We start from the raw sequence: 17,081 nt of genomic DNA, 5'->3' as shown, positions 1-17,081 counted from the left end.
CCACTTCGACTGAGACGCCAGCAAGTTGGAGGTGGGGTACTGGTATGAGCTGGTATTATAGATGATGAGCTAGTTGGACCTTTTTGGGTTGAAGAGGGACAAATGAACTCCCAAACCTACTGCCAGTTTTTAGAATAAACTTTCTTCAAGCAGTGGTAAAGGAAAAAGTATGAATCTTTCAACAAGACCATGATATTTATGCTGAACAATACTCCATCGCATGCAGGGTGCCTGGCAGTCCCTCGGCCACAGCAGGGTGCCGGGCAGCCCCCCGGCCACAGCCCCTGTGCCGGGGCTGCCAGCCAGCCACCCCACGGCCCCTGTGCCGGGGCTGCCAGCCAAACCCCACGGCCCCTGTGTCGGGGCAGCTAGCCACCCCATGGCCCCTGTGTCGGGGCAGCTAGCCCGCCAGCCACCCCATGGCCCCTGTGTCGGGGCAGCTAGCCCGCCAGCCACCCCATGGCCCCTGTCTGGGGGCAGCCAGCCCGCCAGCCACCCCACGGCCCCTGTGTGGGGGCAGCCAGCCCGCCAGCCACCCCACGGCCCCTTTGTGGGGGCAGCCAGCCCGCCAGCCACCCCACGGCCCCTGTGTGGGGGCAGCCAGCCCGCCAGCCACCCCACGACCCCTGTGCCGGCCATTGTTGTAGGCGGCTGGGTGTCCACAAAAATTTAGGCCGTGACTTGCATCCTACTAGGCCATGCGGCCAGCTTTGCGCCTCCCTTGGAAGGGGTGGAGCTGTGGGGGCGGTTTATTTTTGATGGCAGCCATGCCGCCGTTGTTATGGAGGGCGCCTGCCCCTTTTTTAGCACTGCGGGACCATGAGGGTACCCTGTCTGCACGTCCGCATCACAGCAGGCGGCCCCATTTTAAGTGGGCTATTTTTTTTTATTGTGCGGACATCAATGGAGGGGCTCAAGGGCGACCCCCCTTTTTATTGTGGTGTCCAGGAGGTGGTCCTTTGCTGGGCCCTTGGTCGGCGGCCCTCCCGTTATTGTGTTTTTCCGGGTGGCCTTAGTATAAATGGTGCCCCGCCCTCCCCTGCCTCATCTGTCCATCAGATCCTGAATCTGTTTCACCTGCGGTGGACGCGACTCACCCTACTGGGTCTGCGTCTACGCACCCTGAGTGCTCAAAGTGAGGATGTTTCCTCTGCTCTCTAGCCGCACATGAAAAGGCACTGGTGGATTCACAGATTGTGTCAGTGCGTGAATCTTAAACATGGAGACTCCAACTGCGTCGGAGGCATTAGTCCCTTTTGGCATCAAAGAATAGGGTAAAAAAAAAATTCATTTAAAGCGCCCCATCCCTCCAAGCTCACGCACAGAAGCGAACGCATACGTAAGTCGCGCCCGCATATAAAAACTGTGTTCAAACCACACGTGAGGTATTGCCACTATCGTCAATGAGACCAATAATTCTAGCACAAGACCTCTTCTGTAACTCTAAACTGGTAACTGTTACATTTTTTTTAAAGCGTCGCCTATGGAGATTTTTAAGTACTGAAGTTTGTCGCCATTCCACAAGTGTGCTCAATTTTAAAGCATTTTTTTTTTTTTCATGAAAGTGTATTTCTTCCCAAAAAATTGTATTTGAAAGACCATTGCGCAAATACCGTGTGACATAAAATATTGCAACAATCGCCATTTTATTTTCTAGGGTCTCTGCTAAAAAAAAAAAAGATCTATAATGTTTGGGGGTTCTAATTAATTTTCTAGCAAATACGTATTTTAACGTCTAAGCAACAAATGTCAGAAAAAGGCGTAAGTTTGAAGGGGTTAAAAAGTGGACGGTCCCACCTGTAGTAGACTCGTCGGTTTCCAGGTTAAATAAGCTACCTTAATTCCGGTTGAGGAGTCCCCGGGCCTTAAAGATCCGGTTGATAGAGCACAGGCTCTTTTGCCGCCATATGTTCACTGTGGCTGGTACTTACTATTGCCCTGGTGTCGCAAACTCTGACCAAGTGGGCTAAACCTTTATGCTGGGACCTGGAGGGGAAACCGCTTCCCCCTGCCTTGTGGAGCTGGTGGATCAGTTGGTCCAGGGGCTACAGTTTATCTGTAATGCCTCCTTGGATGCAGCTCCCTTGATTTCTAGGCTTTATGTATCGGCAGTAGTCTTTTGGCATATTATCTGACTGAAATGCTGGTCTGCGGACCAGACTTCTAAGAAGGCCTTATCTGATCTCCCTTTTGTAGGGGATTGCCTGTTTAGAGCTTCCTTGGATGACATTAAGGGCTTCACAGAGTACTTCTTTCACAGGTTACCAAGGGCAAGGAGCCCCGTCATAGACGTGGGCTATTCTTCTCGGCTAATATGAGGCCTTTTCAGGGTCTCAAGACAAGGGATCTAAGCCCTTCAGGGCCTCCACTGGGGGTTCTAAGAGGTCCTGGTTGTGGAAACCAGGAGCTGGTTCTGCCAGACCGGCAGACAAGACTTTCTTCACATAAAGGGGCGCCCTCACCCATATCTGGGGTGGGGGGGACGTCTTCGCTAGTTTTCAGATCCGTGGACCTCCCTGATCCAGGACAAGTGGGTCCACAAAGTAATTAGCTCCGGCTACAAGATCGAGTTTCGATCCTATCCTCCGGAAAGGTTCTTCCCTTTCAACCTGCACTTATCCCCAGATCGCTTAGGGGATATCTGTAGGGCAGTGCCAGACTTGTTAATTCAAGGAGTGATTGTTCCGGTTCCGACATCGCAAAGTTTTTTTCATGGTTTTTGATCAAACCTTTTTACTGTTCCCAGGAGGGAAGGCAAGGTGCGTCCTATTCTGGACCTCAAGGCGCTAAACTGCTTTTGCGGGTACAGAAGTTCCGAATGGAGTCTGAGAGGACCTGGTCTGTGAAGCTAGGAGCGGGCTCCTCCAGACCTGCAAACATTGCATGAAGGGGCGCCCTCACCCGTATCTGGGGTAGGTGGATGTCTTCGCTGGTTTCCGGATCCGTGGACCTCCCTGGCACAGGACAAGTGGGTCCACAAAGTAATTTGGTCCAGGCACAAGATCGAGTTTTGGTCTTATCCTCTGGATAGGTTCTTCCCTTCCAGCCTGCACTTGTCCCCAAATCGCTTACGGGGTCTCTTTGGGGCAGTACAAGACTTGTTACTTCAAGGGGTGATTGTCCCGGTTCTGACTTCGGAATGTTTTCAGGGGTTTTACTCAAACCTCTTTACAGTCCCCAGGAGGGAGGGCAAGGTACGCCCAATTCTGCATCTCAAGGTGCTAAACTGCTTTGTGCGGGTACAGAAAATACAAATGGTATCCATTCGCACTGTAGTGGTGTCCCTACATCAGGGGGATTTTCTTGCTTCTGTTGACATCAAGGACTCCTACCTTCACATTCCAATAAGATTCTGGTGAAATAGTAAGGAAGCCACATTTAAAGACTGTGGATTCTTCTCCTGGCACTTCGGCAAGGAAAATTCTTTCTCCCCCTGTATTGAACAGTTGTCACCACAGATACCAGTCTGTTCAGGTGGGGAGGCCTCCTTGGCACAGATTGTGCTCAGTGGGTCTGGACTCTGGAAGAGTCTAGACTGCCGATCAATGTACTGGAACTCTGAGCGACCAGACTTTGTCTGGATCATTGGACAATTCGTCTTCAGGGGTGTCTGGTACAAATTCAATCAGACTCCTGAAGAAGAAGCGGTTCACGCATGCTCTGAAACCACATCACGTTCGTGCGGCCCTCCAGTGAGGTATGCGCTTCACTGCTGCCTCGATCTGACTGAGTCCCCTGATTGGTTCTCCCCTAGTGTCCTCTCCCGACTGCGGCCAGCCTCAGGGACTGAACACTGCGGACCCGGAAGGAAGCTGAGCTATGAAGCTAGACGCTTACCCCCATGCAAGTTTTTAATGTGTCAATAAAATAATTTACATTTGCTACACTGAGTGGCAACTTTCTTTTCTGCCTGTTCGTGGGACTGTTGCTTCAGCGTAACAAAGATCTGCCCTCGATGTAAGCGCCGCATTTGTGCATCTGTGCTATCCATACCAGTCCAGTTGCACCTTTATCCATCATGACTGCCTGAACTGAAGCTTTATCCCCAAGCATGAGCGCCCATCAAATAGTTTTCTTTCTCCAGTATATTCGAATATAGTTGATAATATTGGGTAAATTACAATAGTTACATAGACGTTTCATGAAACATTAGGTCATGAATATTTACTTGAAGTCATGGAAAAGTCATGGAATTTTATTGGTAAAAATGTGTACGAACCCTGATCAGACAACGGCATAGGTCCTGGCCTTAGTAATCACCGTGGGGGCACAAGAAGTGTCCTGGCAGTTCGGGAGTAGCCGGCATTCTAAGGTGGGCAGAATGATGATCTTTCCAGCCCTCTCTGCTGTACACTTTCCATGGAAGGTACAGAGGTTTGTGGCACGGTCTTGGGATCCTCTGGCCGAGGCAACAGACGCATTAGTGGCTCTTTGGAGTCAGTATCGTCTGCTTTACGCCTCCCTCCCTCTCAAACTCCTGCCAAGACTCCTGTGCAGAATCGAGGCCGAAGGGATTCCAGTGGCTCTAGACTGGCCTAGCCATTCTTGGTACACCGATCTGGTCGCTGATGCTCTTTGGAGACTTCCTCTCAGGGAATATCTGCTGTCCCAAGGGCCAATGTTCCATCCTGCTTTACAGTCGCTGGCTTTAACGGGTTGGCTGTTGAAAACCAGGTGCTGAAAGATCGAGGTTTGTCTGAATCGATGATTCTGACACTGTTAAAGGCTAGAAACTACCTCTATGAAGATCTACCATTTTACTTGGAAGACGTACATTGCGCAGTGTGAGTCTCTTGGGGTTCTCCCTTGCTTCTTTTCAGTGGCTTGGATCTTTGCTTCCCCTCAATGGGGGGGGGGGGGTTGAGCAGGTACCATCAAGGGCCAGGTTTCGGCCTTGGTGATTTTGTTTCAACATCCATTGGCCACACTTTCCTTGGTGCACATCTTTATCCAGGGAGTTTGACACTTGGCTCCTCCAGTGCAGTCTCCATTACCGCAATGGGACCTTAATTTGGTGCTCTTCTTCAGAAGCCCCTGCTTACGTTGTCCCAGAAGGTGATCTTTTTTTAGTGGCTATTACTTCTGCATGCAGGGTTCGGAGCTGGCAGCGTTGTCTTGTCGCTCACCTTACCTGGTGGTTCTTCGTCCCTATCCATCTTCCCTTCCAAAGGTCGTCTCTGATTTACATTTGAATAAAGATATTGTGTTGCCTTCCTTATATCCCAGGCCTAAACATCCTAAGGAAATTGCCTTACATTCCCTGGATGTGGTACGGCCAATCGGGGTGTACCTGGCAGCTATGGAGTCTTTTCGGGAATCGGACTCACTATTTGTACTCAAGAATGGACCTCAAAGGGTTAGCTGCTTCTGCTGCGACCATTTCCAGATGGATCAGACAGACGGTGATTCAGGCCTATTCTCTTAAGGGTCAGGTTCCTCCTTTCCCTGTTAAGGCGCACTCTATTCCGGGATTAGTGCCTCCTCGGCCTTCTGTCATCAGGTGTCAGTGCTGCGGGTTTGCAGGCAACCACCTGGTCATGTGTGCACACTTTCACAAAGTTTTATAAGGTGGATGTGTTGGCATCTACGGATGCTTCCTTTGGCCGCAAGGTTTTGCAATCTGCTGTGAAGAGGACCTGGTCCTCTTTTTCGGTTGTATTGTTTTTTCATATGAGCTCCAGTTGTTTGAGCTCCATGTTACCTGGTTGGCTACGGTTTAGCCTTGGGAATTTTTTCTTGCTGTTCCCACCCCTCGTGTTTGACACTGCATTGGTACGTCTCAACTGTCAAGAAGATAAGGAGCTGTGTCCGTCAATGAACGAAAGAGAAAATTGTATTTTTGACTTACCATAAAATCCATTTATCTGATCATTGACGGACACCGCACCCACCCCTCTGTGGAGTTGGCTTTCTTCTGACACTGCTTGTAACAAAACTGAGTGCTTATAGCTGAGAGTGGGAGTATACCCCTTGGGACTGCCCCATAGGCGTAGTCAGGTTTTTTTCTGCCAAGTGTCCTACTCTTATAGGGGTAGCATAAATCAACTGTCAAGAAGATAAGGCGCTGTGTCCGTCAATGAACATCAGAGAAATGGATTTCACGGTAACTCAAAAATCCAATTTTTTCATAGGTTGCAAAATAATTGCGCACACAGATATTCTTGCAAGAAAGCTAAAGCCTCACTTTTACTTACCTAAATATTCATGTTTAAGGTTTATTACCATTTTGGATTGACCAAGAGCACCATAGTTCTCAAAAATACAACTTGCCTAATAATTTTGCACAGTGTAATGTACTATCCCGTAATCCCCTTTTGTGTTTTAGTGTACGTTGTACTTTAAATTGATGTTCAAGTTCTTTGTTTTTAAAAAAAATTAATAAACATGTTCTACTTACCTACTATCTGTAATGGCTTTGCAAAGAGCAGCCCTGATCCTCCTCGGGGTACCCTCTCGGCACTCCAGGCTCCTCTCCCTTGACTAGTGTCCCCAATAGAAAACCACTTGCTATAGGGAGCACTGGTCCCGAATCCATAAGACAAATAGAGCTGCGAAATATGGCGTGGAACCCCCCCCCCCCCCCCCCCCGCCGCTTTCTCGGCATTGGCTCACTGGCTGTGAGTGACAGCAGTTGGAGCCAGTGGCTAATGAGGACAGCCAAGGCTCCTGTGCTTATCACTGGATAGAGTGGGGGCTCAGGTGAGTATTGGGGGGGGGGGGGGTTACCTTCATGCATAGAATGCATGAATTTAAAATAAAAATAAAAACGCCTTCCTTCAGCCTTTACAACCTCTTTAAATTATACTTTTATGCTGGCTAATTTGTAATAATGTTTCCTAGGCGCCCTTTGGTGCTTGTAATAGTTTATAACTGTAGAGTAAGATATTGTTGGAATGTGAAAATACTTGACTTTGCAGCATTGTTTGGTGACCAAATGTTTTCTTGCGTGGAGTTTGTTCAGTGTGCACTTAAAGGAATGTGAACCCTTGTGTAAAACGGGAATGATTTTTTTTTTTTTTTTTTTTTAAGGTCTGCAGTTTTATGTGTTGACAGCATGACAGCATTTTTGATTCTAAATAATCAAAATTATTAAAATATAGGCACCTTGCACTGAGATGACTTTCCACCTGGTGCTGTCATGGGAACGCATGCATTTTGACATGTGTATAAGCTGCGATTTACTCTAGTAAGATGCTTTGTCCACTGAACCGGTCATCACATGAACATTGCACGAACTGCGTTTACAGTGGAGACTGAAAGGCTATAAAACACATGAAAATATGCATCCAACTGCAGCATTATCTGCAGTTCTAGGTGGAAAGATGTGCCTGTGTTCAAGGCACCTGAGTGTAAAATCAATTACATAAAGCCATGTAGGAAAAGTCCTAAAAATTGATTAAATTCATCTGTAAGTAGCTATTCAACAGTTTGTTTACCAAAATGTTACCTAGCAATATGCATAGCATTGGAGCATATTTAACAAACAAAAAGATTGCTTTGTTATATGTATAGGTACCATTTACAGTCAAATCGTTTTTTTTTTTTTTTTTTTTTAGACTGATAATTTCATCTTTTCTTCATAACCTGGAGAAAAATTTTGATAAATACGCTGAGTACCATTCAGCTTGCTGACAAAATGGTCACATAAGCAGTATAACTTTGTAATGCTTTAGTCCTTTAGTGTCTGTGTGGTAGTTTTTTTTTTTTTTTTTTTTGTGATGGTTGTCAGGGCAGGTTCTCCTTCAGACATTTGATCAGGTGAAGTCCACTGTATTGAAGAGGAATGTGTTTGATTTCTTTCACTGTTTAGAAAAGGAAGACCAGTGTCCCATACCGGAATCCTGGAATGTCGATCAGGGAGTAATAACCAAACTCAAGGAACAGTACAAAAAGGAGCGCAAGGGGAAAAAAGGGGTGAAGAGTAAGTGGAAAACATTGCACTTCCAAATCATCAATCCCACCTCTTTCATATCCTGCCTTCCCTCCAAAGCTATTTTTCGTTATTTTCTTTCAATGTTTTCCTCAACCACTTACTCTTTTACTTTGCTGCTCCTCCTCTTTTTACCTGCTGTTCACCTTTTAACGGGCATTTGAGCTCTGTCACTTGTTAGACAAGCACATTGCGAACCCCAGCCAAGTTGGTAACGAGTCACACTATCTCTTGTGCTCATTCAGAATATAGTATTGGTTACTGGTGTGCTGTTACCTAGTTGTTCTCTTCATGTCTTTATAGTGCAAAAAGAAGTGTTCGATTTTTGTATGTATGCTGCTGTGCCATGTTTTTTTTTTTTTAATTCCCTACTCCTAAAATCTGATGACTTTCACCCATGCAACTTGTATAGATTACATTTTAAAATAAATTGCGCAGGAAGTCTTATGCTTTGTTGAGGTTTTAATTGCCCCTTACCGGAAGAGAGAGCGATTGCACCACATTTTTAGCAAAGTACTATTTGGCAGCTCAGACTTCAACACTTAATGTGCCGGTTTTGTTTCTAGTGTGAATTGTTTTCATTGTGATTTTAGAATGTTTTCTGCATCCAAAAACATCTCTATGTCCACCGGTATACCTTTTAACAGTTAGATTTGCTGAACCATTATATCAATCTTCGAATCATTATAAAATTTTCCCTACTGGGAGTTTGAGAAATATTTATAGTGATAAAAATGAGTTTCTCTATCGTTCATTGACGGACACAGTCCTCTGATACATATCAGTAAGGTAATACCGCCACCTACAGGAGTAGGACACTAGGCAGAATTTCTGGCTACGCCTATGGGCAGTCCCTGGGGGTATGCCCTCTCTCTTCCTGCATAGGATGTCGGTTTTAATCTACCTAGTCAGGAGTAAGGACCTAGTTCCTTGCTGGGATCTTTGGTCCTGGACTAGAAGTCATTTTTTTATGTAGATTTTTTTTTTTTTAGCTAGTCTTTTTTTTTCTCCGGAACGTTTTTCCTGTGAGATCTTTAAGCAGTTGGGCTGGGCGACGTACTGGACCCCCATATCCAGTGGTCACCCCAGTCTGGCCATCGAGCACGTGCAGGCCTTAGCTCCGCGCTGGGTCATCCGTGACAAAATCCCAATGGACGGGGAATGCCCCCGCAAGTTAAACCCCTCGCCAGGACGCACACGACAGGGTCTAGGCTGATGTCGCATCGTTCCTATTTGGCCGACAGCCCCCCTACTACGGTGGTGTGGGATCCTGTCATGAGATGGCACCCACTTGTGTTCCCGGTATGGTGAATAAACGTTCCCCCTCCCCCCCCCTTTCCCTGGCGGATTTTGGGGTGGATGTGGGTCCCCTCTCTCTGGGATGGTCGGACCCTCGCACTCCAGGGTTCCCTCTGTCCTGTTGTGACACCTCCTTCCCATCCCACCGCCCCCCCCACTTCGTGGGGGACTGTTCGGGCCTACCTGAGGCTGGGGCCTAGTGTGCAGGCCGCATGGGGGGCGCGCGCCGTTCGCAGCGCTGGGTCATGGGGGCGGGGGGGGCCTCGTTTGGGCCCTTCAGGGCTGGATGGTGCAGTAGGGCTGGGGGGGTCTCCCTGGGGAGTACTTTTGCCACGCTGGGACGCCATTTTGTTGTAGCCTTGTCTGCATTTGTGGCAGCAGCCATCTTTGGGGGGGGGGGTGATTTTTGGCCATTTTGCGGTGGATTTTTGCTGGGAAGGCCCGTGGGTGTGCCTGAAGGCGTTTTTTCGGGGGAGGAGCCCCTCTCTCAGCCCGGGAAGCATCTGGCTCAGGTTTTCTTTCATGAGTCACCGCTGACACGTGCAGACCTCCTGGAAGTTTGTTGCATTCCAAGGACAGTGAGTTGCTGGGGGCTTATTCTCTCTCTGCGGGGTCGGTAGCATGGGCCTGATCTCCGGGGGGCGATGTAGCGCTGTGGGGACGTTTCCTTTTCATACACAAAAAAATTAAACATTTTGTCATTTTTCTCAAATTTGCTGGCGTGTCCTATTAGTGCAACATGGACCCCTCAGACTGTGTCCCCATCTGATCCCCACACGAAGCCCGCAGGGCCCTCTGGGTCGCAACTGTCCCCTGATGCGATTTCAGCGGTCCTGGAAGCTTTTGTGTCCTGGATGGAGGTGGCCTTTAGAGGGTGGGGTGCGCAGAAATGACCCCCTCCTACCCCTGCCTCCTCTGATGTCTCGGACTCTTGAGTCTGACCCAGCCACCACAGACGCGGGTACCTCGGCTGGGCTGCGCCTTGCCTCCTCTGATAGGGAGGATGAGCTTTCTGCCTCTTCTGCTGCGCAGGATAAGGCGCGGGTGGACACACTGGTTGTTTCGGTGCACAAAACTCTAGAATTGGAGGATGTGGCTGTCGTTGCTCCTGGGGCGCGGATTGCCTTCGGCACCCATAAGCCTCAGAGGGTGGAAAAGTCTTTTCCTTTCCCCACTTACTTTGCTGGCCTGCTCGCCAAAGAATGGGAGTGGCAGACACATTCTCCCGGGGTGTCTAGGCGGTTTACCAGGCGCTACCCTTTTGAAGAGTCTCTGGTGAAGAAGTGGTCGTGCCACCTAAGGTGGAACCCCCGGTCTCCAGACTTAACAAGGCTACCGTGATTCCGGTGGAAGATTCCACGTCCTTTACGGACCCAAAGGATAGGAAGGCAGAGGCTGTGGCCCGCATTTACGCTATGGTGGGGACTGCGCTACGGCCTGCCTTTGCTTCGTCCCTTGTCACCCAAGTGGCGACTGAGTGGGCAAAGCTGCTATGCCGTGACATAGAGGGCCAGCCTGTCCCTCCTGAATTTGGGGAACTGTTGGACCAGATGGTGCAGGTGCTGCAGTATGCTTGCGATGCTGCGCTGGACTTTGCTTCCCTTTTGGGTCATCTGCCGTTTTCGGCGGTCATGAGGCGTATGGTCTGGCTGAAGTGTTGGTCTGCGGATCAGGCTTCTAAGAAGGCCTTGACGGTACTCCCCTTTCAGGGGGACCGTCTGTTTGGGGCTACCCTGGACAACATTTTTAAAGGTGTTACAGGGGGTAAGAGTACCTTTCTCCCGCAGGCTTCCAGGGGTAGGGACTCTCGACGTAGGCGGGGTCTGTCCTTTTCGGCTCACAAAGTATTCTCGTCCCTCGGGGGGCAGCGATAAGGTTAAGTCCTTCAAGGCTTCCTCGGGTGCTTCCATGCGTCCCTGGTCTTGGAAGCAGAAGTCCGGTTCCGCCAGACCTGCGGACAAGGCCCTGTCGGCCTGAAGGTGCGCCCTCACCCTCGACTGGGGTGGGGGGGGACGCCTTTGCCGGTTCTTGGACGTGTGGCTGGCCCGGATCCCAGACAAATGGTTTTGGGAGGTTGTGCGGTCCTGATACAAGATCGAGTTTTGATCCGTTCCTCCGGTCAGGTTTTTCCCTTCAAATGTCCAACTATCCCCTGATCGCTTGTGAGCGCTCTATGGGGCAGTGCAGGACTTGCTACAGCAAGGAGTGATAGTGTCTGTCCCACACGTGGAACGCTTTCACTGGTTTTATTCCAACCCGTTCACGGTTCCCAAGAAGGAGTGCAAGGTACGGCCGAATGGCTCTGAATGTGTTTGTGCGCGCTCAAAAGTTCAAAATGGAAACTGTTCGTACGGTGGAGGCCTCCCTACATCAGGGGGACTTCCTGGCCTCGATAGACATCAAGGATGCCTACCTTCACATTCCAATCTGTGCTGCTCACCAACGGTTTCTCCGTTTTGGGGGAAGATCACTATCAGTTTGTGGCGTTACCCTTTGGTCTCGCCTCTGCTCCTCGGGTCTTCACAAAGGTGTTACCCCAGTTCTGGCACTGTTGCGACAGCGGGGGATATCGGTCCTGGTCTACCTGGACGATCTGATTCTCCGTGCGGAGTCCCCCACATTGCTGACGGAAAATTTGGGGGTCACCATGAGTACTCTGGAGGAGTTTGGTTGGGTCGTGAACCTTCAAAAGTCATCTCTGATCCCTTCCATGAGACTGGTCTATCTGGGCCTAACCTTGGACTCGTTCTCTGCCAGGGTGTTTCTTCCTCCGAAAAAACTCCAGAAGATCCAGTCAGTGGTTCGTTTGTTGATGTCCAACCACTGGCCGTCCCTTCGGACCTGTATGAGAGTACTGGGACTGATAATGTCCTCCTTCAAGGCGGTCCCATTCGCTCATTTCCACTCAAGGGTTCTTCAAAAGGAAATTCTTTTCAAGTGGAACAAACACCCGAATTCTCTGGATTCTTGGATTCGGTTATGCCACAGGACCAGAGAGTCCCTGGTCTCGTGGCTTCGGTCCCTTCAGTCGGGAAAATCCTTAATCCTTGTATATTGGACAGTTGTCCCCACGGATGCGAGTCTGTCTGGGTGGGGGAGTCCTCAATCAGGACTCGGCTCAGGGAGTCTGGTCCCGGGAGGAATCTCCTTACCAATCAATGTCCTGGAGCTGAGAGCGATCCCGCTTTGCCTGACGCACTGGACCGACCGTCTGGAGGGTTGTCCCATGCGCATTGTCAGACAGTGCCACGGCCGTGGCTAACGTCAATCACCAAGGGGGCACCAAGAGTGTCCTTGCGTCCCTGGAAGTAGCAGACATTCTACGTTGGGCAGAGCGCCATGTTCCAGCTCTCTCTGCGGTACACATTTCGGGAGTGGAAAATTGGCAAGCGGATTACCTCAGCCGCCAGGCCTTGGATGCAGGGGAGTGGTCCCTGCATCCTGAGGGGTTTCACCAGTTGTGCCTTCGCTGGGGCACTCTGGACATGGATCTGTTGGTGTCTCGAATCAACAGGAAGGTTCAGCGGTTTGTGGCCCGCTGATGTATGCCTTTCCTCCTCTCAAGTTGCTGCCAAGACTTCTTTGCAGGATAGAGGCGGAAGGGATTCTGGTCATTCTTGTGGCTCCGGACTGGCCCCGTCGCGCTTGGTACGCCGACCTGTTCAGGTTTGTCGCAGACGCCCAGTTGAGATTTCCTCTCAGGGGGATCTGCTCTCTCAGGGGCCAATCTTCCATCCTGCTTTACAGTCGCTGACTTTGACGGCTTGGCTGTTGAAAGCCAGGTGCTGAAGGACAGGGGTTTATCTGCTTCAGTGATTCCCACTCTGCTAAAAGCGAGTAAGGCAATTTCCAGAAAGATTCATCATCGTACGTGGAAGTCGCACATTGTGTGGTGTGAGTCCCTTGGGACCCACCCTCGCTCCTATTCCGTGGCTCGGATCTTGGCTTTCCTTCAACTGGGAGTTGATCAAAAGTTGGCCTTGAGTACCATCAAGGGTCAGATCTCGGGCTTGGCTATTTTCTTCCAGAGGCTATTGGCCGCCCATTCCATGGTGCGTAGTTTCATCCAGGGGGTGCGACACTTGGTACCTCTGGTGCGGCCTCCGCTACCTCCATGGGATCTTAATTTGTGCTGTCGGTTCTTCAGATGCCTCCCTTTGAGAATATTTGGGAGGTCCCCATGCTTACCTCATCTCAGAAAGTGGCCTTCTTGGTGGCTATCACTTCTGCGCGCAGGGTGTTGGAACTGGCGGCGCTGTCCTGTTGTTCTCCCTATCTAGTGGTTCACAAGGACAAGGTGGTACTTCGGCCGGATCCGTCTTTCCTGCCGAAAGGTGGTTTCCAGTTTTCACTTTACATCTACCTTTCTTGTGCGCTATGCCTAAACATCCTAAGGAATTTGCTCTGAATACCCTGGATGTTGTTCGGGCGATCAGGGCGTATTTGGCGTCTACCGAGTCTTTTCACAAGTCTGACTCGCTCTTTGTGCTCACGGATGGCCCGAAGAAAGGGCTGCCTGCGTCTGCTGTGACTATTTCCAGATGGATCAGACGGTGGCGCAGGCTTATTCCATTAAGGGTCAGGTTCCACTTTTCCCTGTCGAGGTGCACTCTACTCGGGCGCTTAGTGCTTCCTGGGCCTTTCACCATCAGGCATCTGTGCTTCAGGTGTGCAAGGCGGTGACTTCGTCGTCTGTTCACACCTTTACCAAATTTTATAAGGTGGATGTGATGGCATCTGCCGATGCCTCCTTTGGCCACAAGGTTTTGCAGGCCACGGTTTAGGGGGCCCCTTGGCCTTCCTTGAGGGTGTTCTTGTGTTTGTTTTCAGGTGGACCTCGTCTGGTTGTTCTGATGAGTCCTGTGTTGCTTGGTTGGCCATGTTGGCCTTGGGGACTGTTTTTTTTCTTCTGCTGTTCCCACCCCTCATTTTGGTACTGCTTTGGGATGTCCCTACTGATGTGCATCAGAGGACTGCGTCCATCAATGAACGATGGAGAAAACTGGATTTTTGACTTCACGTAAAATCATTTTCTCTTGGGTTCATTGACGGACGCAGTACCCGCCCCTCAAATTTTTTTTGAGTAGGTTGGTGTGCTTTTCTCTGACACTGCTTTGATACAAAACTGACATCCTATGCAGGAAGAGAGAGGCTATACCCCCAGGGACTGCCCATAGGCGTAACCAGAAATTCTTTCGGCCTAGTGTCCTACTCCTGTAGGGGGCGGTATTACCCTACTCATATGCTTTAGAGGACTGCGTCCGTCAATGAACCTAAGAGAAAAGGATTTTACGGTAAGTCAAAAATCCAGTTTTTTAGATTTGCAGTATGTGGCTTACCTTGACAGTAATCTTAGAAGGGCTTACTTCCCTATCAGTTTTTAGCATGTGCAAGATATAATGCTCGTTGTGTCTAGAGGAGACTAACGGAGAGTAATATCTACCTTAGTGTCAATAATAATAATAAATGGTGTATAATATACTGTTCATAGTCACTATGGGATTTATTTTCCGTATTCTGCAAAAAAAACCTGGTTGATCCTGCTGTCCTCTCAAGTGGGGTACGCACTATAAGAAAATCGGGCGAACAATGGTCCGATTTTCCTCATCGTTTCACAGCAAATTGAAACCGATGAAAATTCGTACAAAAATTCTCATACGACACAGGCTTTTTTTTTTTGTTTTTTTGTTTGTTTGTTTCTGATCATGCGCAGTCTCTTAAGATTTTTCTTGTACGAAAACAATACACATTTAGCCTCAGTTCACACTAGGGCAACCTGTGAGGCGACCTGGTTGCCTCACAGGTCGCCGCAGGTCGCCTCCCATAGGGAAGCTGCGGACCCGTTCTAATAGGAGCGACACAAGTCGCTCCGACCTAGAAAAAGGGTCCGGAGCTTCTTTGGGGCGACCAGGAGGCGACCGCCATAGACTTCAATGATATGAAGTCCGTGGCGGCCGCTCCGAGGTCGCGGCGCGCTGCTCGCACCGCGATCTCGGAGGTCGCCCCGGGAAGTAGCGTCGCGGTAGTGTGAACCGGCGCTAAATGGAACCACTGCAAGAAAAATGTTGCCCCTTCCAAAGTTGTGTACACACCATATGAAAATCGTACGAAAATTCTTTTGTAAAATTCTCGCCCGATTTTTCTCAGTGTGTATGAGCCTTTACTTCCCTTTTTGATCACAGCAGTGGTGGCATCTCTGCGCATGGTCAGTTTCCAGTGAGTTTCTATCCTGAGCATTTCCTCCCTATCTGATCAACCTGTGACTATAGATCACACGTGGGCTTATACAGAGTGGTAAATGACAGCCTACTCCCTCCTCCCTCCATGCCCACTAACCAGCTAAACACAATAGGGATGGGGTATTACATGTAGCTTAATAGAGGCTTCATCTCCCTCATATTCTAAGACACAGGCTGGAGTGACACAGCTTGTAACCTACAGAAATCTGCCTATACTATGTTATTGTTAAAAAAAATAAAGATTTTATTTCAAATATATATTTGTATGAGGATTTAAAACAGTTTATCGGCCTTAATTATTTTTACTTTGTATCCCAAAGGCTGTTTTTTTTTTTTTTTTTTGAACATGTGATCAACAGCCAATGTATAGAAGTTCTTTCTGCTTGTTTCCCTGCAGACAGGCTGGGAAAGATCTGGGTTTGTAATAACTGTATGTCAATTAGGAAAAAGGTACTGGGATTTTTTTTTTTTTTTTTATAAAATAATTAGTGCCATTATCCGTATTCAGAAATAGAAGGAACAATGTAAATTAACCACCTTAATACCAGGCCAATTCTAACACTTACATGTAACCATCTTTTTTTTTTTGCTTGAAAATTACTTGGAACCCTCAAACCTATATTAAACGCATTTTTTTTTTTTTTTAAACTATACATTAATGAATTTTAGTAAACACAATATATTACCACTTTTTTTAGTAAAATATAAAGGATAATGTTACACTAAATAGATACCAAACATGTCATGCTCTAAAATTGCTCTCACTTGTGGAATGGCGACTAACTAGGATACTATCCATAGGTGACACTTTACAAACCTTTGCAGGTTACCAGTTTAGATTTACACAAGTGTCTGGTGCTCGAATTATTGCGCTTGCCCTGACGGGCATGGCGATACCTCATATGTGTGGTGCGATCACTGTTTACATATGCGTGCGGGACCGATGTGTGTGTTCGCCATTGCTTGTGAGCAGTGGGTGATGATCATTTTTAGTGTTTCTAAAAAAAAAAAAAAAACACTTTTTGATCACTTTTATTGCTATCAAAATAAATGTGAAAATCCCCTTTCACAGCAGTAGCAATGTCAGGTTCTCTTTATGAAGAGATGGGTCTATTAGACCCTCCGTGTCTCCTTTTGGACTCTAATTCAGCCGATCCAGACACAGATCTGTCTGATCTGTTGCTTCAATGACCGCTTTACAGCCAGTAAACAAAGAGCCGGAAGTGACAAAATAGTAATCGCTTCCAGGTTCTGATGTCACACAGGGGGGGGGGGGGGGGGAGAACAGCTTCAGTTCCTCACTGAGAGACTGGAGTTTGATACCGCTGACCACATCTCACTGGGCTTCCCGATCGCTCAGGAGAACCCATTAAAGGAGTTTGGTGAGACCCCCTTCTGCCACCTGTAAAGGTATTCCAGCAGCTTCCCAGCCATTCCTACTTTTTCATGAAATAAGATTGCCAGGCTCTAACAATCGATACCAAGATCATGGTTGTAGCCTCAACCATGATCCCGGTATAACCGCTTCCCTACCACGACATATATATATATATACACACGCACGCACGCACGCACGCACACGCGCGCGCACACACACACACGCTGTGGCTGTT

General features: G+C 48.6%; 1 protein-coding gene across 2 annotated transcripts in view; it reads left to right on the top strand.

The window, feature by feature from the left end:
• The window catches only part of STRN (striatin), a 239,659-nt gene that overhangs the window by 107,374 nt on the left and 115,204 nt on the right, over positions 1-17,081 (top strand). The window contains exon 8 of one of the 2 annotated variants that reach the window (XM_082252289.1): positions 7,811-7,921. The exons of the other annotated variant lie outside the window; for it this stretch is intronic. Within the exon in view, the coding sequence (XP_082108415.1) occupies positions 7,811-7,921 (111 nt within the window). The remainder of the gene's footprint in view (positions 1-7,810; positions 7,922-17,081) is intronic. 2 annotated transcript variants of the gene reach the window in all.

The sequence above is a fragment of the Pelophylax lessonae genome (assembly GCF_965119305.1).
Source record: "Pelophylax lessonae genome assembly, chromosome: 3".
In the NCBI taxonomy this organism is placed as follows: domain Eukaryota; kingdom Metazoa; phylum Chordata; class Amphibia; order Anura; family Ranidae; genus Pelophylax; species Pelophylax lessonae.
The sequence above is the reverse complement of the archived record's forward strand: the minus strand, read 5'-3'. Positions and strand labels throughout refer to the sequence as shown.